The sequence below is a fragment of the Dipodomys spectabilis genome, unplaced genomic scaffold, assembly GCF_019054845.1.
Source record: "Dipodomys spectabilis isolate Male_0828 unplaced genomic scaffold, ASM1905484v1 ptg000098l, whole genome shotgun sequence".
Lineage (NCBI taxonomy): Eukaryota > Metazoa > Chordata > Mammalia > Rodentia > Heteromyidae > Dipodomys > Dipodomys spectabilis.
Window position 1 is genome coordinate 6,324,956 of NW_024870775.1, and position 20,624 is coordinate 6,345,579.

General features: G+C 51.0%; 1 protein-coding gene across 1 annotated transcript in view; it reads right to left on the reverse strand.

The window, feature by feature from the left end:
* Zan (zonadhesin) overlaps positions 1 to 20,624 on the reverse strand; it is a 45,383-nt gene that overhangs the window by 18,969 nt on the left and 5,790 nt on the right. Inside the window, 20 exon segments of the mRNA XM_042686721.1 lie at positions 174 to 285; positions 530 to 710; positions 1,986 to 2,233; positions 3,355 to 3,496; positions 4,362 to 4,564; positions 6,070 to 6,239; positions 6,333 to 6,455; positions 6,845 to 6,988; positions 7,192 to 7,337; positions 7,809 to 7,933; positions 9,451 to 9,570; positions 9,838 to 9,979; positions 11,757 to 11,941; positions 13,168 to 13,902; positions 16,715 to 16,799; positions 17,645 to 17,916; positions 19,318 to 19,461; positions 19,556 to 19,634; positions 19,752 to 19,843; positions 20,382 to 20,546. Of these exon segments, the coding sequence (XP_042542655.1) occupies positions 174 to 285; positions 530 to 710; positions 1,986 to 2,233; positions 3,355 to 3,496; positions 4,362 to 4,564; positions 6,070 to 6,239; positions 6,333 to 6,455; positions 6,845 to 6,988; positions 7,192 to 7,337; positions 7,809 to 7,933; positions 9,451 to 9,570; positions 9,838 to 9,979; positions 11,757 to 11,941; positions 13,168 to 13,902; positions 16,715 to 16,799; positions 17,645 to 17,916; positions 19,318 to 19,461; positions 19,556 to 19,634; positions 19,752 to 19,843; positions 20,382 to 20,546 (3,613 nt within the window).

A 20,624-nucleotide genomic window follows, 5' to 3' on the forward strand; every position in this document is an offset into this window, starting at 1 on the left:
ACAAAAAAGAAAGAAGGAAGGAAGCAAGGAAGGAAGGAAGGAAAGAAAGAAAGAACGAATTCCCATCTTAGAGAGAATGAAGAAGAGATTTGGCGGGTTTTATGCTATTTTTGAACAGAGGGATACTTGCAGGCTGTTCCCTGAAGCATTTTTCCACCCTATTCCCAGCTTACCCGGGGTCAGAGGACTCCGCTATTCTCCAACTAGCCCCTAGCTGAGAGGAGTTGCTGGCTGGCCTTTTGTCAGGCTTTAGGTTGTCATCCAAGCTATTGTTGTTGTAGTTTCCTACGGGAGTGGGGAAATGACAAGAGATGTAAGAGAGGCTGGGGACAGACGCCAATTGGGGGGCCACCTCTGCCCCATTAGACCAGGTCTGTTCCCATGATCCCCCCTTCCTTCTCCTCTGCCCTCTCTCACTCTATGCTTCATGTCCAGTATATATCCTCAATCCCAGTCATCAGCAGAGAAATAAGTCCTTGGGGCTCCTCATGGAGCCAGGAGGGCCCCCCAGGGTGCCCTGGGAGCTCACCGCACATCCCACACAGCCGGCCTGCATAGGAGGAGGGCACGGACACCATAACCAGGTGGTTCCCGTCGTAGCGGACCTGCAGCCCGAAGTCAGTGTAGAACAGGATGAAGGAGCCGCTGAACCGAATGGTCACCCGGTCCTGAAAGAGCCACACAGGCAGGGCCACCTGGCGGCCCTCCACCTGCATAGGAAGTTGGATAGTCAGGAACTGGGCATGGGGCGACATCTGGAGAGGGACCACGGGTGGCTTGCCAGGAGGAGGAGAGGTTGGAAGGATGGAGGCTGGTGGCTCATGCCTGTCATCCTAGCTATTCAGGGGGCTGAGAACTGAGGACCTTGGTTCAAAGCCAGAGTGGGCTGGAAGGTCCTTGAGATGCTTATCTCCAATGAACCACCAAAAAGCTGGACCCAGAGCTCTGGCTCAAGTGGTAGAGTACTAGCCCCCCGCTTTTTTTTTGTAGGTCGTGGGGCTTGAACTCTGGGCCTGGGTGTTGTCCCTCTGCTCTTCAGTTCAAGGCAAGCACTCTACCGGTGACTTGCAGCCCTAGTTTTGAGCACAAAAAACTCGGACAAAGCTGGGGCACTGGTGGCTCACACCTGTAATCCTAGCTACTCAGGAGGCTGAGATCTGAGAATCAGTGGTTCAAAGCCAGCCTAGGCAGGAAAGTCCGTGAGGCTCTTATCTCCAATAAACCACTTAGAAAACTGGAAGTGGTGCAGTGGCTCAAAGTGGTAGAGTGCTTGCCTTGAGCTGAAGAGCTGAGAGACAGCACCCAGGCTCAGACTTCAAGCCCCAAAACCAACCAAAAAAAAAAAATAACCTCAGGGACAGTGCCAAAGCCTGAGTTCAAGCCCTAGGGAAAGAAAGAAAGAAAGAAAGAAAGAAAGAAAGAAAGAAAGAAAGAAAGAAAGAAAGAAAGAAAGAAAGAAAGAAAGAAAGAAAGAAAGGAAGGAAGGAAGGAAGGAAGGAAGGAAGGAAGGAGAGAAAGAAAGAAGGAAAGGAAGGAAGGAAGGAAGGAAGGGAGGGAGGAAGGGAGGGAGGGAGGGAGGGAGGAAGGAAGGAAGGAAGGAAGGAAGGAAGGAAGGAAAGGAAGGAAGGAAAGGAAGGGAGGAAGGAAGGAAGGAAAGGAAGGAAGGAAGGAAAGGAAGGAAGGAAGGAAGGAAGGAAGGAGAGAGAATGAAAGAAAGAAAGAGAGAGAGGAGGGAAGGAAAGAGGGATAAAGAAGGAAAATAAGGAAGGAAGGAGGAAAAAATAAGGAAGGAAGGAAAGAAGGAAGGAAGGAAGGGAGGGAGGGAGGGAGGGAGGGAGGGAGGGAGGGAGGGAGGAAGGAAGGAAGGAAGGAAGGAAGGAAGGAAGGAAGGAAGGAGTGGAGGGAGGGAGGGAAGGAGGCAGGTGCCTGGCAGGTAGGCAGGCAGGCTGGTTGGTGTGGGGTCTGAGAGGTGGAGGCGCACACACCGTGACCCTGTAGCCTTTGAACAGTGAGATCCTGAGGTCGAAGACCACCAAGTGCACAGCTTTGATGTATGATGCCTCTAGGCTCCCGCCACGGTTCTCATTGGAGGCGCTCACCACAAAGTAGTTGTCCTGGAAGCCTGGCCAGCAGGTCTTGGACAGGACATAATTACAGGTGCCTGTGAAGTGGTGAAGGGCTCCATCGAAGGTCAGGTAATGAGGGTCACCAGAGACAAGGCAGATGCCTGCACCTGGGGAGGGGAAGGGGAAGACAGGTGTCCAAGTCTCCTTGCCCTGGCAGCCCCATGCAATCTTGGTAGGCTTCTATTGGGCTGGTACCCATGGTCCATCCTTGAACTTGGTGTTCTAGGAAGTGTGTCTGGCTCACAGATATAGAGGAAGGGGATGGGTCTCCCTGACTCATTCTCAGAGCCCTTGATGATGCTTCTCCTGCCCAGGTAATTATCTAACAGCCTCTAGCCTTTAGATATGGAATGTTCCACCAAAGGTCCAGAGCCTTCATCCCAGTGTGGTACTATTGGGAGGTGGTGGAAATATTAAGGGACGGGATTTAATGCGAGGTCTTTAGGTCCCTGGGGTGTGGCCATAACATTCCCCAGCCATAATGTACAGCTTTCCTACAGGACCAGGACAACTCCATGGACTGCAAACTCCAAAGCTAGGAGCTAAAATTAACCTTTCCTAGCCAGGCCGTGGCTATCTGTAATCCCAGCTACCTGGGAGGTGGACATAAAGCAGGGGGTGGAATCAAGGTTCACAAGGCCAGGTACAGAAGTTCCCTAGAAAAGGTGGGTCAGTGGTAGAACACTTGCCTTGAATGCATGTGGCCCTGGTTCAATTCCTCAGCACCACATAAAGAGAAAAAGCCTGAAGTGGCGCTGTAGCTCAAGTGGTAGAGCACCTGCCTTGACCTGAAGAGCTAAGGGACAGCACCCAGGCTCAGAGTTTAAGCCCCATGACCGCCAAAAAAAAAAAAAAAAGTTCCCCAGACTCCATGTCTTTCAATGACTGGGTGTAGTGGTGAGTGCCTGTTATCTTCAGCCACCCGGGCCTGAAGGAGGAAGCCCAAGTAGGAGGATCACTAGCTTAGGCCAGCCCTGGCAGAAAGTGAGACTCTCCTTTGAAAATACCAATGGAAAAGGGGGCTAGGAGCATGGCTCAAGTGGTAGAGCGCCTACCTGAGCTCAATTTCCCTGAAATAAAAGAAACTAAAGTGAATAATAGAATGCCCCTCCCCTTTTCTTTAAGTTGCTCTATCTCAAGTAACTGCTGACTAATGGTGGCTGGGCCTTGGCTCTCTGGGGAAGCTACATCTGGCCTTCCTCTGCTCCCGCCCTGTCTGACTGCTCACTTAAGGCATGGCAGCCGTAGCTGCCGTCTTTCCATCTGCAGGTCTCCTGGGCAGTACAATTCCAGGCATGGCAGCGAATTTTGTGGTTGCTGCCACATACGCAGATCTCTTTGCAGTTCGGCTTGTACCACACATCCCCAAGCTGGTGGAAGGAAGAGAGAACAGTGGGTCCCAGGTTTGCTCCCCAAATCCCACTGCAATTCCCATGGCTGGCTGACTCAGAGGACTACCTGAAGCTCCATGCTTTGCTGCAGGGAAGAAAAAAAAAAAACTGGCACTGAGCTGGGCATAGTAGTGCATGCCTGTGATCCCAGTGCTTGGGAGGCTGAGGTGCAAGGTTGCAAGTTCCAGACCAGCTTAGACTATAAAGAGAGACACTGCCTCAAAAATCTGAGAGAGAGAGAGAGAGAGAGAGAGAGAGAGAGAGAGAGAGAGAGAGAGAGAAGCAGGGAAGGAAGGAAGGAAGGAAGACAGGCAGGTAGGCTCCCACAGAGACAGGGTCCTCAACCTTAGGGTGCTTGCTTAGCATGCGCAAGGTCCTAGCTCCAGCAAATATCAAGTATTCAGGGCCCAGCATGGGAGGGAGGCTTCAGAAATGGAAGGCTACCTGTGTGTCTCAGTCCTTTGTTGGCCCTAGGGCCATTCTCAAACCTCAAGTGAGGACTAGACAAAGAAGGCAGCAAGAGGCATCAGATTGGGGATCAGGCCTGTAATCCTAGCTACTCAGAAAGCTGGAAGCGGAGGATTGAAGTTCAAAGCTGGGACAGGGTAGTACTCCATGGGAGTCTAACCACCAGAAAGCCAGAGGGCAGGGGAGAGGGGAGGAAAGAAGGAGAAAGGAGGGGAGAGAAATCAAACTACTTTCCCTAATGGAAACTCTAAATTCCCTGGTTTTCCCTGGTCTCTTATCTCCTGTCTCTTGCTCTGGGCTCTGTGGAAGGACCTAGAAGGGAGTCAATCCATTCTGGTAACAGGAAGGGCCGAAAAGGCTCATCCCAACTGCTCACCTTCAAGTACCGCCCTGATGGGGTGAGGCACCCGCACTGGTTCCGGTGGACACACTGGGAGCCGCTGAGGATGAAGCCGGGGTTGCACTCGCAGGCCTCCACACACGGGTATGGGCAGGGCTTCTGCGTTAACTTTGCCTGGCAGGTCTCTGGGCATGGCTTGGCACACAGGGAGTACCTGCTATTGGGGGGGCAGGCCAGGGCTGTAGAGGGAGAAGTGTGGGTAAGAAGGAGACAGCCGAGACAAGGGGAAGACTAGAGGAATGGCTCAAGTAGGAGTGGGACTGCTTAGCAAGCAAGAGGCCTTGAGTTCAAAGCTTAGTCCCACCAAAACCTACGCATGAACAACAAAAAAGAATTAGGGTAGAAAAGGGAACCACCTTTGTCCACAAGGCTCCAGGCCTTGTGAGACTCTGGCTAGTCTTGAGAAGCTTTGAGAAGCTGGACAGAAGACTAGCCGACCCCAGTGCCCTGCAGGGCACAGCTTCTAGAAGCTAAGCCAGCTTCCTGTGCCAAGAAACTGCCCAGATGTCTCCACAGAAGCAGACTGAGCCACACAAGAAGAGATTCACCCATGCCACTGTGGATATACCCCACATATACCTGTGATGAAGCAGGAAGTGGGGGGCTAGGCAAGCAGGAGTGAGCTCATGCCTGTCATCCCAGCTACTCAGGAGGCTGAGACTTGGGGATCATAGTTCAAAGCCAGCCCAGGCAGGAAAAGTCCATGAGACTCTTACCTCGAATTAACCACCAAAAAGCCCAAAGTGGTGCTGTGGCTCAAATGGAAGAGTGTCACCAGTCTTGAGTGAAAAAAAGTGCCCAGACCCTGAGTTCAAGTCCCCAAACTGACACACACATAACCCCAAAAATTCCTACGGTAGCTGAGTGTTCTCTCTTTCTCCCTCCCAGTGTCTCTGAGTTTCCCTCTGTAGTTCAGGCTGGCCTCAAACCAACTCATGATCCCCCCTGGTTCATCCTCTCTACTGATGCCCCCAACTCTAGGCTCTTTTGGGGGGGTACTGGGAGGACTGAACTCAAAGCCTTGTGTTTGCTAGACAGGTGCTCTACACCTTGAGCCATGCCCCCAGCCCTTCTTGCTTTTGTTATTTTTCAGATAGTGTTCTATGCATTCAGATAGCGTTCTATGGCCTTGGACCATGGATCCTCCTACTTATGGTTCCTGAGAAAATGAGATTACAGCTGTACCATCATGCCTGGCTTCTCTGTTGAGATAAGGGATTCAGAAATATTTGTGTAACATATATACATATATACACATATATAATATATAACACACATCTATATACATATACAATATATGAGCATATGTCTCCATAAATACATGCATATACATATACATAGATATATACGTGTATATATTTGATATTTTTGCCCCCAACCTTGATTTTCCTATCTCTACCTTCCAGGTAGCTTGGATTACAGGTATGAATCGCCACTCCTGCCCCTTTGGAGTTTTCACAGGACTATGATTTTCTTTTTTCTTGCCATGCTAGGAATGACGCTCTACTTCATGGTGGGCAAGGGTCCCACTACGGGGCTGGGTGCTCAGCCCTTAAAATGACTGTGATTGGTCTTTTTGCCTCTGCCCGTGTCCCTGTCCTGGTGTGGACCTGTGAGGTTCAACCAGGTTGCACCCCAAGTCTGTGGGCACCCAGGCTCCACCCTGCCTGTGGGCACAACTCACGGCAGAAGCTGGATTCCCTCCAGGGCCGGACGGGCAGGCCGGCGCTCTGGCAGATGGCCGTCAACGTGGATATGTGAGCGCAGAGCATGGTTTGGACTCCTTGGAAACTACACATGTCTGACACACAGTTGTCAAAGAAGGAAGTAGCCTTCAGACGGTTCAGGCATGTCCTGGGGAGGGGGTGGGGGGGTTAGAGGGTCGGAGTGGCCAAACCTCTGGGCACCCAGCAACCCCCTGCGCCCTTGCCCTCTCCACCTCCATACTCAAAGATTCCATCGGGCAGGGTGAGCTGGCCACAGAAAGCCGGTCCTGATAGGGTGGTGAGCACCTCAGGGGCACAAACGGCGACAGTTTCATTTCTCTTCTCGCACCTAGGAGAGACCTAGCTCAAGCACTAATGGCCATGTTTTGCTTCCAGGTGAGCAGTTAGAAAGACTAAGAAAAGTTGGAGTCTCCAGAGAGGAAGAGGGAAAAGGGAAAGTGGAGTCAGTCCTTTTTTTTTTAAGGCAGCAGTACTGGTTCTTGAACTCAGGGCCTGAGTGCTGTTCCTTAGCTTTTTCTACTCAAGGCTGACAACTCTACAACCTGAACCACAGCTCCGCTTCTGAGTTTTTGCTGGTTAACTGGAGATAAGAGTATCATAGACTTGCCTGCCCAGGTCTCATTTGGTCCTTCTGTCTTAGCCTCCTGAGTGCTGGGATTACAGATGTGCACCACCATGCCTGGCTCTAGTTGGTCCCCAGTTTGCGGGGGGGGGGGGGGGTCCCTCACTCACTCCTTGCTTTCGTTGTGGGCCACCTGCCAGCTGTGGCCCAGCTCCTCTGCATCCTGGGCCTGGCTGCCATCGGGCTTCAGGTAGTCATTACCGCTTTCTCCATCGTAGTTTCCACATAAACCACAGAGGTGGCCTGCATGGGTACTATGGGGCAGGACAGTGGGGAGAAGCGGGGACCACAGGCAAGGGGTCAGACAGCTGTGGGGCCTACAAGTAGCCACAAGTGGTGCTTGTGGACCAGTCTTTCTAGCATCTTCCCAAGGCTGGGTGTATACTCCCTGCTGTTACCCCATTTCCTCCTGTCTCCCTGTAAACAGGGAGGTTTTGAAATGGCAATGTTTTTTTACCTGGTCACTGTCACAAACAGCTGCTGGTCGCCGTCCCACCGCACAGTCAAACCAAATGGCGTCTGAAGTACGATGAACCGACCGCTCAGACTCATGTAGGTGTCATTAGAAAGCATTACTGGGAGGTCCACATGCTCATCCCCAACCTGGCAGAGGAAGGAGACAAGAGACTGACCTTGGGGGGGGGAGGGGGAGGATCACAGAGGACCCTAAGACTCCCCTCCCACCCCCATGGCTGGAAGGTGTGACCTGTGTGGCCTTCAGAGCTTTGTCATCTTTTTTTAGTGTCTGCCAGTCCTGGGCTTGAACTCAAGGGCCTGGACCCTATTCCTGAGCTTTTGTGCTCAAGGCTGGTGCTCTACCACTTAAGCCACAGCTCTACTTCTAGATTTTTGGTGGTTTATTGGAGAGAAGAGTCTAACAGACTTTCCTGTCCAGGCTGGCTTCAAACAGCGATCCTCAGATTTCAGCCACTGGAATACTAGGCTTAAAGGTGTGATCTACAGATGTTTAGCCATCATTGTTAATTGAAAGCTGTCCCTGGTGGCACTGGCCAGAAGTGAGCCATACACAGTCAGGCCTAGTGGTCATAGCAGATAGGTGGGCCCGGGGCTCACCAGTATGCGTCTGCCCTTGAGCAGGGTAATGGAGGTCGCTGATAAGGCCACGTAGACTTTACTCAGGCAAGACACACCTTCCAAGGCTCGCTTCTCATTCTCAGCTGTCACCCTGAAGAATGGTTCTGAGTGGGGGGAGAGAGGGAAGAACAGAGCCCTGGGGTTCATTTAACCAGGATTTAGGAGCTGAGAGCTATATACACAGTTCCACAGCTCCATTAGTTGGGTTTTGTCGCCCTCTACTTCACTCAGGGGACATGTCCTTCTTCTCAAGTCCAGATCTAAACTTATTTACCTCCATCCACCTGACATTCCTACCACAGGTCATTTACACATGCTGGGCTCCTGTTTGGAGCGGTCTGGATGCTGTCCCTCAGCTTCTTTGCTCAAGGTTAGCATTCTACCAGGTAAGGCACAACTCCACTTTCAGCATTTTTGGTAGTTAATTGAAGATAAGAGTTTCATGGAGGGCTGGGAAGGTGGCTCAGTGGTAGAGCGCTTGCCTTGCATGCTCGAGGCCCTGGGTTCGATTCCTCAGCACCACATAAGCAAAAAGAAAAAAGCCGGAAGTGGCGCTGTGGCTCAAGTGGTAGAGCGCTAGCCTTGAGCTGAAGAGCTGAGGGACAGCAACCAGGCCCAGAGTTCAGGCTCCACGACCGGACCCCAAAAAAAAAAAAAAAGAATTTCATGGAGGGCTGGGAAGGTGGCTCAGTGGTAGAGTGCTTGCCTTGCATGCATGAGGCCCTGGGTTCGATTCCTCAGCACCACATAAGCAAAAAGAAAAAAGCTGGGAGTGGTGTTGTGGCTCAAGTGGTAGAGCACTAGCCTTGAGTGAAGAGCTGAGGGACAGCGCCCAGGCCCAGAGTTCAGGCCCCACAACCGGACCCCCCCCCCCCCAAAAAAAAAGTTTCATGGAGCTGGGCACCACTGGCTCACACCAGTAATCCTAACTATTCAGGAGACTGAGATCTGAGGATCGTGACTCAAAGCCAGCCTGAACGGGAAAGCCCATGAGACTTGTTTCCAATTAACCACCAGAAAACCAGAAGTGGCATTGTGGCTCCAGTGGTAGAGTGCTAGTCTTGAGCTGAAGAGCTCAGGAACAGCACTCAGGCCGAGTTTAAGCCCCACAACTGACAAAAAAAAATTAAAATTAAAAATAATAAAAATTAAAAAATAAAGAGTTTCATGGGCTTTCTGGACTGGGCTGGGTTTGAACCACAATCCTCAGATCTCAGCCTCCTGAGTAGGGAGGATTACAGGTGTGAGCACCAGTGCCCAGCTTACACATGCTGTTTGCTTATTCTGGAGGGCACATTTGCCCTTCTCCAGAAGAGCCTGCCTCTCAGAACAGGTCTTCCCTACCCAGTGGAAAGGAACTCCCTCTGGGAGGCTGCATCTTCTGAGGCCTCTTTTTCCATGATTATCATTATGCCAGGGGACTCTCAATAGTGCTCATCTCGAATGCCCTTTCCCCCCATAATCTCCGTTTGAGAGGGGCGGACCCATGGGTTGCATGCCCTACTCCTTGCAATGCAGAAGAGCTTGCTTCAATATGGCTTTTTATCCCAGCCCTGCCCTGTAGACCCGCCATGCCAACCATGCCTGGCACCTCTGGCCTCAGGCCTTCCCAAGGTCCCACCTGTTGTCTTGTTGTGACAACTTTGTGTCAAGATGTAGGTGCACCTGCCAGTGAAGCCAATGTGCCTTTCATCAAAGGTAACATAATGAAGAGCTCCATAGACCACACAAGTGGCAGATCCTGCCCAGGAGACAAATGGAGACTAGATAAGCTGCTTTGCTAACCTTCCTACATCCCAGCTCTGTGCCTCCCAGGGAGGCACGTCCAGCTTCCTCCCCCAGTAGTCCTGGTCCCCCACCCCCACTTCTGGAAACGCACCTGGCTCTCTGGCGCCACCCAGGGAGACACGCCCAGTTCCATTGCTCGGCCCCTAGGAGACACGCCCAGTTCCCTGGCCCCATTCCTCCCCCTTCCCCTGATGGGTCCACCCTGGCTGACAGCACTCACCGAAAGGGTAACATCCATGCTTGTGGTCCCTCAGCTCACACACCATGTTAGCCTTGCACTGAGCTTTCTGGCACTCTATCTGGCCCCCAGATGAGCAACGGCAGCGCTCTGAGCAGTTAGAGTTGAACCACTCTTCTCCAGGCTGGAGGCAAGGGACCCGGAGTCACAAAGCCATCACTCTTGGGCCCTTCCTCTTTTTCCTCCTTGACCAGGCATAGACTTGAACTTGCTCAAGCTCCCCCCTCCCCCCACAATCCTCCCCCTGATATCTCCACTACCCGGGGCTGTTTGCACAGGCTGGTTTACCATGCTGAAATATTCTTCATCTCCAGAGTTCCAAATCATTCAGCAGAATTCAGCTTAAGTGTAACTTTCTCAGAACATGTGAGGATCTCCTGACATCCATAACTCTGGGTTATTTTAATTTTGCGGGTTTGCTTTTGCTTTCTTTCCTTCTTTCCTTTCTTCCTTTCTTCCCTCTGTCCCTCCCCCCCTCTCTTTCTTTCGTGCCAGTCCTGGGGCTTGAACTTAAAACCTGGGCGCTCTACCTCTTCATCTTCATCTTCACCTTCACCTCCAGCTTTTTGATGCTTACTTGGAGATAAGTGTTTCCCAGACTTTCCTAATTGGGCTGGCTTCAAACTATGATCCTTACATCTCAACCTCCTGAGTAATTAGGATGACAGAGGTTAGACACCTGACTGGAGTATTGAACTTTGCCTGGATGTGTGCAGGTACCACTGCATTCTGCTCTCAATTAAAAAGGTCTCCTGAATTTTTCTGCCTGGATTGAACTCTAACCTCAGTCCTCTCCAGATGGTAGGATACTAGAAGCCACCAATGACCAGCTTCCTTGTGCTTTTCAGAAACATGAAATGAGTATCTATTGCTGGGCACCGGTGACTCATGCCTGTAATTCTAGTTACTCAGGAGGCTGAGATCCCAGGATTGCAATTCAAAGCCAGCCCAGGCAAGAAAGTCCATGAGACTTAATTTTTTGTCCCTCATAGGGCTTGAATTCAGGACCTGGGTGCTGTCCCTGAGCTCTTTTGCTCAAGGCTGGGGCTCTACCACTTTGAGCCACAGCTCCACTTCTGGTTTGCTGGTGGTTCATTGGAGATTAGTATCATGGACTTTCCTGCCTGGGCTGACTTTGAACCGTGATCCTCAGATCTCAGCCTCTTGAGTAGCTAGGATTACTTGTGTGAGCTACCAGCACCTTGCTTCCTTAACACTCCTCTCTCTGCCTCAATTCTCTCCCACTCTCCCCTTCCCCTCCACCCCCCTCAAAGCTCAGAGACAAGCCAGGTGCTAGTGGCTCACACCTGTAATCCTAGCTACTCAGGAGGCTGAGATATGAGGATGGTGGTTCAAAGCTAGCATGGGCACAAAAGTCTGTGAGACTCTTATCTCCAATAAACCACCAGAAAACCAGAAGTGGCACTGTGGCTCAAGTGGTAGAGCACTAGCCTTGAGGGACAGCACTCAAGCCCGAGTTCAAGCCCTACAACAACAACAACAAAAAAAAAGCTCAAAGACAATGCTCAGGCCCTGAGTTCAAGCCCCAGGAATGGCGAAGAAAAAAAAAAAAAGCTGGAAGCTAGTGGCCTGTCATCCTAGCCACAACAATCCAAGCCCAGTGTTAATGGCTCACACCTGTAATCTCAGCTACTCAGGAGGCTGAGATCTGAGGATCTTCATCAAAGCCAGCCCAAGAGGTAGAGTACTTGCCTAGCAAGACAGGCCCTGAGTTCAAGCTCCAGTACTACTGAAACCAAACAAACCTCACATGTTGAAGGACCTGTTGGTCCTTCTTTCATAGGGCTTTAAGCTGAGTCTTTGGGACAAGCAGCTGCCATTGGGACCCAGGAGTGCCTCCATCAACCTCCCTCCTGGAGCCCAGCATCCTGCAACCTTACCTGATAGTATCTGTTACTGTAGAAACAATGACAGGACAAGGCACTGATGCAGTTGTTCTGGCTAAACAAAAAGCCTTGATTGCAGATACAGCCTGGTGAGCAGTGTGGCTCACAAGTGGGTTTGGGGTTCTCACAGGATGCAGGGCACATACAGGGTTCATAGTGGGCATTTGGAGGGCAACTCACTGAGAAGAAAAGAGCCACTGTCAAGGCTTTAATCCACAGCTGGTCCTCAAAGCCTCCCCATCCCTCCACCACCCCTGAAATCAAATTCTTCTCTAAAGAAGGCCTGTATTTATCCCGCCTCAAGGAACAAGCTCTAAGCCAGGCGCCAGTGGCTCACACCTATAATCCTAGCTACTCAGGAGGCTGAGATCTGAGGATTATGGTTCAAAGCCAGCCCAGGCAGGAAAGTCTGTGACTCTTATCTCCAACAAATCACTAGAAAACTGGAAGTAGCATTGTGGCTCAAGCGGTAGAGTGCACACCTTGAGCTGAAGAGCTGAGGGACAGCGCCCAAGCCCAGAGTTCAAGCCCCATGACCGACAAAAAAAAAAAAAAAAAAAAAGACACAAGCTCTGCTCTCATTACAACACAGAGAGGCCTTAAAGACACTACTCAAAGAGAAAATCATGTAAACCAGGCACCAGTGGCTCACGCCTGCCTTCCTAGCTACTCAGGCAGCTGAGATTTGAGGATCATGGTTTGAAGCCAGCCTGTGCAGAAAAGTTCCTGAGACTCTTATCTCTAAATTAACTAGCAAAAAGCCAGAAGTGGTGCTGTGGCTCAATTGGTAAGGGGCCAGCCTTGAATGAAAAGGGACAGTGCAAGGCCTTGAGTACTGGCAGAAGAAGAGGAGGAGGAGGAAGGGGGAGGAGTACTCAGAAGGCTGAGATCTGAGGATTGTGGTTTGAAGCCAATTTGGGCAAGAAAGTCCATGAGACTCTTATCTCCAATAAACTACTCAGAGAAAGCCAGAAGTGGTGCTGTGGCTCAAGTGGTAGAGTGTTAGCCTTGTGCAAAAGAAGCTCAGGAACAGCCCAAGCCCTGAGTTCATGCACTAGGACTGGCGAAAGAGATAGAGTAAGAGAGCGAGTGAGAGAGAGAGAGAGAGACAGAGACAGACAGACAGAGAGACAGAGACAGAGCGTGGAGAGAGAGAGAGGGTCTGACAAAACTTTTCTGCCTGAGCTGGCTTTGAACTGAGATTCTCTAGAGCTCAACCTTCTAAGTAGTTAGGATGACAGGCGTGAGCCACCAGTGCCTGGCTCAGTCTTTATTCTTTTATTAAAAAAAGTTCCCCAGGACTAACTCATCTCTGTATCCAGGGCAGTATTTCTACTAAGAAAATTCCTCTTCCCAAATTCCTCCTGCCTACTGTGCCCCCTACTGGAGCCCCAACCCTGCATACCTGTGGTGAGTGTAGCATTTCTGGTGGTGGATGGGGCCTGGCTGGTTCCTGAGGCCCATACTGTTGACTGAGTGGGGAGAGTAGCCTTTTGAGTAGGGACTGTGGGCTTTTTGGTGGAGATCGTGGGCTTTTGAGTGGGGACTGTGGGCTTTTTGGTGGGGATCGTGGGCTTTTGAGAGGGGGCTGTGGGCTTTTCGGTAGGGACCATAGGCTTTTCTGTGGGGATTGTGGGCTTTTCTGTGGGAACCGTAGGCTTTTCTGTGGGGACCATGGGCTTTTCCGTGGGGACCATGGGCTGTTCTGTGGGGATCATGGGCTTTTCTGCGGGGATCATGGGCTTTTCTGCGGGGATCATGGGCTTTTCTGTGGGGATCATGGGCTTTTCTGTGGGGACCATGGGCTGTTCTGTGGGGATCATGGGCTTTTCTGTGGGGACCATGGGCTTTTCTGTGGGGATCATGGGCTTTTCTGGAGGGACCATGGGATTTTCTGTGGGGATCATAGGCTTTTCTGTGGGGATCATGGGCTTTTCTGGGGGTACAGTGGGTTTTTCTGGGGGGACCGTGGGCTGTTCTGTGGGGACCGTGGGTGTTAGGGTTGGGAGGGTGGGTTTCTCTGTAAGGACAGCAGGTTTTTCAGTGGCCGCTTCCACTGGGACCATGGGCACTTCAGGTGGGACTGTGGTAGATTCTGTGACTGCTTGTGTTGGAAATGTAGTTGTTTCAGTGGTTGCTTCTGTTGGGACCATAGTCATTTCAGTGGTTGCTCCCATTGGGACTGTGGTCATTCCAGTGGTCACTCCCATTGGGACCGTGGCAGCCTCTGTGACTGTTTGTGTTGGAAATGTGCTTGTTACAGTGGTTGCTCCAAGTAGGATCGTGACAGTTCCTGTGGTTGTGGTCGTTTCGAACAGGATGTTGGTTGCTTCTGAGGCTACTTCAGCTGGGACTGGGGCTGGGACTTGCTCAGTGGTCAATTGAACTGAAACAGAAGCTGTTTCCATGGGTGATCCAGCTGGAATTGTGGCTGCTTCTGGGGAGGATCCCCCTGGATACGTGGTTTCTACCACGGTAGGCCCAGCTGGAAACATGGCAGGTTCTGTGGTTGGTCCACCTGGAAATGTGGCTGCTTCTGGGGAGGACCCTCCTGGAAATGTGGCTTCTACTACTACGGTAGGCCCAGCTGGAAATATGGCTGGTTCTTTGGTTGATCCACCTGGAAATGTGGCTGCTTCTGGGGAGAATCCACCTGGAAATGTGGCTGTTTCTACCACAGTAGGCCCAGCTGGAAACATGGCTGGTCCAGTGGTCAATCCAGCTGGAAATGTGGTTGTTTCCAAGGTTGATCCACCTGGAAACGTGGCTTCTGCTACCACAGTTGGCCCAGCTGGAAACATGGCAGGTTCTGTGGTTGGTCCACCTGGAAATGTGGCTGCTTCTGGGGAGGACCCCCCTGGAAATGTGGCTTCTACTACCACGGTAGGCCCAGTTGGAAACATGGCTGGTGCTGTGGTCGGTCCACCTGGAAATGTTGCTGCTTCTGGGGTGGATCCTCCTGGAAATGTGGCTTCTGCTACCACAGTAGGCCCAGCTGGAAACATGGCTGGTTCGGTGGTCAGTCCAGCTGGAAATGTGGTTGTTTCCAAGGTTGATCCGCCTGGAAATGTGGCTTCTGGTACTACGGTAGGCCCAGTTGGAAACATGGCAGGTTCTGTGGTTGGTCCACCTGGAAATGTGGCTGCTTCTGGGGTGGATCCTCCTGGAAATGTGGCTTCTGCTACCACAGTAGGCCCAGCTGGGAACATGGCTGGTTCGGTGGTCAATCCAGCTGGAAATGTGGTTGTTTCTAAGGTTGATCCCCCTGGAAACGTGGCTTCTGCTACCACAGTAGGCCCAGTTGGAAACATGGCAGGTTCTGTGGTTGGTCTACCTGGAAATGTGGCTGCTTCTGGGGAGGATCCCCCTGGAAATGTGGCTGTTTCTACCACAGTAGGCCCAGCTGGAAACATGGCTGGTCCAGTGGTCAATCCAGCTGGAAATGTGGTTGTTTCCAAGGTTGATCCCCCTGGAAATGTGGCTTCTGCTACCACGGCAGGCCCAGCTGGGAACATGGCTGGTTCGGTGGTCAATCCAGCTGGAAATGTGGTTGTTTCCAAGGTTGATCCCCCTGGAAATGTGGCTTCTGCTACCACGGTAGGCCCAGCTGGAAACATGGCTGGTTCTGTGGTTGGTCCACCTGAAAATGTGGCTGCTTCTGGGGAGGATCCCCCTGGAAATGTGGCTGTTTCTACCACAGTAGGCCCAGCTGGAAACATGGCTGGTTCTGTGGTTGGTCCACCTGGAAATGTGGCTGCTTCTGGGGAGGATCCCCCTGAAAATGTGGCTGTTTCTACCACAGTAGGCCCAGCTGGAAACATGGCTGGTCCAGTGGTCAATCCAGCCGGAAATGTGGTTGTTTCCAAGGTTGATTCTCCTGGAAATGTGGCTTCTGATACCATGGTAGGCCCAGCTGGAAACATGACTATTTCTGTGGTTGATCCACCTGGAAATGTGGCTGCTGCTTCCATTGTTGATCCAGTTGGAAACACGACTGTTTCTGTGGTTGATTCAGCTGGAACCGTGGCTTCTGCTGCTATGGTAGGCCCAGCTGGAAACATGGCTGGTTCCATGGTCGATCCAGCTGGAAATGTGGCTGCTGCTTCCATGGTTGATCCAGTCAGAAAAATTGCTGCTTCCATGGTTGACCCAGCTGGAAACTTGACTGGTTCTGTGGCTGATCCAGCTGGAAATGTGGCTGCTGTTTCTGGGGTGAATCCAGCTGGAAACAAGGCTGGTTGTGTGGTCGATCCCACTGGAACTGTGGCTGGTTCTGTGGTTGATTCGACTGGAAATGTGGCTGCCTCCGTGGTCACTTCAGCTGGGGCTGGCGCTGCTTCAGCTGGGGATATGGTAGTCATTTGAGCTGGGACCATGGCTCCTTCTGTGGAAATGGTGGGATTTTCTGTGGACACTAAGGGTTTCTCAATGGGGAGAGTGGGTTTTTCAGTGGAGAAAGTGGGCTTTTCTGTCAAGACAACTGGCTCTTCTGCCGGGACAGTGGGTTCTCCTGAGGGAATCATCGTTGTAGAAGGCTCATGTGGCGGAACTATAGGTCCGGTAGAAACCATTGTCAATGTGGGTGGTGCTGTGGTAGTGACCACTGAGAAAAACAAAACAAAACAAAAGCTTGGAGTTCAGTTGCAATCATACACAGCCTTCTTTTACTACCCCTAACTGGAATAAGTGGGCTCAAAGTCACCTCTGATCTCTAATCTTTACTCCCTTAAACATTCAACAGAGGTCCTCACCTGTGTATGCAATACTACGTTGGGTTCAGGAAGCTCAAATACAAGCAAGACAGTGGGTCATGCATTTTCAGGTTGTGAATGGAGTCCCAGGAACTCATGTTCCAGGAAAGATAGAGGTAACAGAACCCCAGAACCCATGTTGGGCACAGTGGCCTTGCAGTGAATGTGGGTCATGGAAAAGGCCTTGAGTGGCCATCTTACCTCCACAGAGTCTGTGGCTGATCTTAATAAAACGCACGGCAACGAGGAAGGCAGAGTTGCTACCCCGGGTTGCCTCAAAAAACAGCTGAATGAAAGGAAAGAGGAAAAGAAGGAAGGAAATGCTGGCAACTCAGTACCTCTGTCTGGGCACATTCCCTGCCAACCTGCCACCTGTGCCCCAATAGCCTGAACAGCCTATGCCACCTGAACCCTAAATCTACCTCCTCTCTGCTACCTTTACAGAACCCAGCATTGGACACACCTCCACATCCACATTCTTTTTCGTCATATTGAGGATTGAACTCAGGGCCTGACTCTTGCTAAGCAATTGTTCTACCCACTGAGCTATGCTGCTTTTCTACTGTGTTTCAAATATACAGTCTTGTATGTGCATTTTTGGCCAGAATTTATCTATGTTATTTATATATATGTGTGTGTGTGTGTGTGATATCCAGGGGCTTGAATTTAGGGTGTAGGCACTGTTCCTGAGCTTTTGTGCTCAAAGTTAGCACTCTACCACTTGAGGCACAGCTCCATTTCTGTTTTTTTTGATTAATCATATATAAGAGTTTCACAGACTTTCCTGCCCAGGCTGGCTTTGAACCATGATCCTCAGATCTCAGCCTCCTGAGTAGGTAGGATTTTAGGCATGAGCCACCAGTGCCCAGCTCCAAGTCAATTTTGGACTGAGATCCTCCTACCTCCACTTCTCAGTTAGCCAGGTTATGGTCATATGGTATGACACCACATCTGCCTTGGTTTTGAGATATGGCCTTTGTTAATGCTTTTGCTCAGGCTGGCTTCAAGCTGCAATCCTATCTCTACCTCCTAAGGAGTGGGGATTATAGGTATGCACCGCAATGGCTAGAAGCCCTGGATCCCTTCTCTATGCCCTATGTAGACATATACAGGGTCCAGTCACCATCTTACCTGCATGGGCTGTTGATATCCCGAGGGAACAGTGACAGAGCTGTTCAGCCATCCAGGGCCCTGAGCCCCAACACGGTGCCACAGAGTAATGGGGGAACTACCTGCAGGACTCCCCAACAGCAGCTTAAGCATGGAACCTTTTCCAAGGCCATTCATGTGGTAGGCAAACTCCACACAGATGTCCCCTGGAGCGCAGAAGGGTCGGCTCCCCAGCCGGACGGACTGCCCTGCCCGGGAGAACTTGTCTGCCTCAAAGTAAATGTAGTGTTCTCCTGGATAAAAGAGGGGAACCAGCAAGGTGAGACACCCTGAAACAAACATACACATACAAAACACACACACACACACACACACACACACACACACATATATACAGGACATGCTGCTGTGGTCATGTCTGGCTTTTCTTTTCTTTTTCTTTCTTTTTTTTTTTCTCTTTTTCTTTTTTTCAATCCTGGGCTTGAACTCAGGGCCTGGGTGCTGTCCCTGAGCTTTTGTCCTCAAGACTGACACTCTACCACTTGAGCCATACCTTCACTTCCAGTGTTCTGGTCATTAATTGGAAATAAGAGTCTCATGGATTTTCCTGTCCGTGCTGGCTTTGAACCATGATCCTCAGATCTCAGCCTCCTTAGTAGCTAAGATTACAGGCATGAGCCACTGGCACCCAGCTGATGTTTGACTTTCCAAGTAGACATGAAAAGCCCACATTATTACATTTTTCTTTGGTCATTTTGGACTTCTTACTAAAGAAGTCAGGAAAGACAGTAAAATATCAAATCTGCCACCCAGTCAGAAATACCCAGAAATCATCAGTTGTGGCTGGTGGTTTTGTTTTTATTTTCATTTTTTTTAATTGTTTGCAGTGCTAAGGACTGAACTCAGAGCCTTATGCATACTTGGGGATTGCTCTACCACAGAGCTAAGCCTACAGGGTTTTGGGGTTGTGTGTGTGTGTGTGTGTGTGTGTGTGTGTGTGTGTGTGTGTGTGTTTTGTTTTGTTTTGTTTTGCAATACTGGGGTTTAAACGCAGGGCTTTCTTGGCTGGTACTCTATCACTTGAATCATGGCTCCAGCCCTACATTTTTTTATAGTTATTTTGGAGATGGAGTGTCATGGACTTTTCTGCCCAGGCTAACCTGAGCCTCTTGAGTAGCTAGGATTTTAAGTTTGAGCCACCAGCACCTGGTAAGACAGTCTTGTGAAGCCTTGGGCTTACTCAAATGGGAACTGTGCATTTTCTTGGGGATCATAGTTATCCTACAACCTAGAAGATTCTCAATTGAGCCTGCCCTGTCCTCAGCTCGGGCCCATGCAAGGACCCCTATAAATATGGAGCTGAGCTTCCTCCAGCCATGGCCAGAGCCAGGCCTAGCTGAGAGCAAAGGCAGCGGCTCACTGGCTTGAGGCATCCTCACCTGGAACTGGCAGCTGATGCCTACAACACCAGCTACTCAGGAGCCTGAGATCTGAGGGTCATCACGGTTCGAAGCCAGCTCAAGCAGGAAAGTCCATGAGACTCTTCTCTCCAATGAGCTACCAAAAACCAGAAGTGGAGCTGTGGCTCCAGTGGTAGAGCACTAGCCTTGATCAAAGAAGCTCAAGGACAGTGCCCAGGCCCTGAGTTCAAGCCCCAGGACTGGTACAAAAAAGGTAAAGAAAAAGCTCCTTACCTCCATATGTGGAATCTTTGGAGCCTCCCACAATGGTGGGGAGGTTTTTGCTTCCCCAGGCCCAGTGTCCACCATCACTGAATACATGGCTCCAGTCGCAGAACGGATGGGCACTGTCTTCAAAGTCACAGTGAGGGACGCTCTCTAGCAGGTTCAAGAGAGAGGGGTGTGAGGAACTTGAGCTATGCTTCCTATTTCCCCCACTCCCATTCTGGGGAAGGGCCCAACTCCCACTCACCCCCACAGGGAGCAATGCTTATGGCATCCACGGCGACCGCCGGCTCTGGGATGATTCCAAAGACGCCCACCACGGTGAACTAGAGAGAAGTGAGGGGAGGGCTGGGTGGGTGGAAAGCCTGCCCCCTCCCATCCTCAACTCATGCGCACATGGGGATGACCTGACCTTTACCCCTTACTCTGTAATTCTTCGATACCTGAATCTGTCCCTGCCCTGTGTAGTTGACAGACACAGGCTTCCAGGTGGGTCCTGGTTGTCCTGAGAAGATCGTGTGTTTCCGGATACTGCCTAGGATGGACAAAATACCAGACATGTGAGCCTCAGGGGGCTGAGAATTGACGAATCAGTTGTCAAGGGAACCACTGACCAGTATCTCTCAACTTCAAGCAATCTCTGTCTTTCCTACTCCTGGTGTATGCACACGTGCGCTGGTACTGAGGTTTGAATTTAGGGCCTGGGCACTGTCCTTAAGCTTTTTTACTCAAGGTTAGCACTCTATCACTGGAGCCACAACTCCACCTCCAGCTTTTTATTGGAGATATAGAGTGTTGAGGTCTTTCTGTCCAGGCTGGCTTTAACCTAAGATCCTCCAGATATCAGCCTCCTCCTGAATAGCAAGGATGACAGGCATTGAGCCAAGCCGCTAGCACCTGACCAAGGTACTTTACTTGCCCCGAATCCACTGCCCTCCCTGTATCCACTTAATGGAATGATCTCACATTCACCCTCCCCCCCCCCCCCCAGATTTCCCCAGACATTGAAGTACCCATCCCTTTGGAGATGCAGTCCAGGCACTACAAACAGAGGGGGAACCCTCTCTTCTAACCTAACAGGGAGGCATAGACGAGAAGAGCTGCGTCAAGAGAATGTCCCCACAGGATGTAATTGAAGGAAAGGGTCAGGCAGCCATCAGACTGACTCAGGGGGCTGAGGAGAACAGATTTCTGCCCAGGCTTTGCGTTTTTGGGGTCCAGGAGCATATAGAAGCCATCTGTGGAAGGAAAAAGCCAGTCAGGGTTGGTGGCTGCAAGCGAGGGGGGTTTCAGCCCCAACTGCTGCCTTGAGGCAG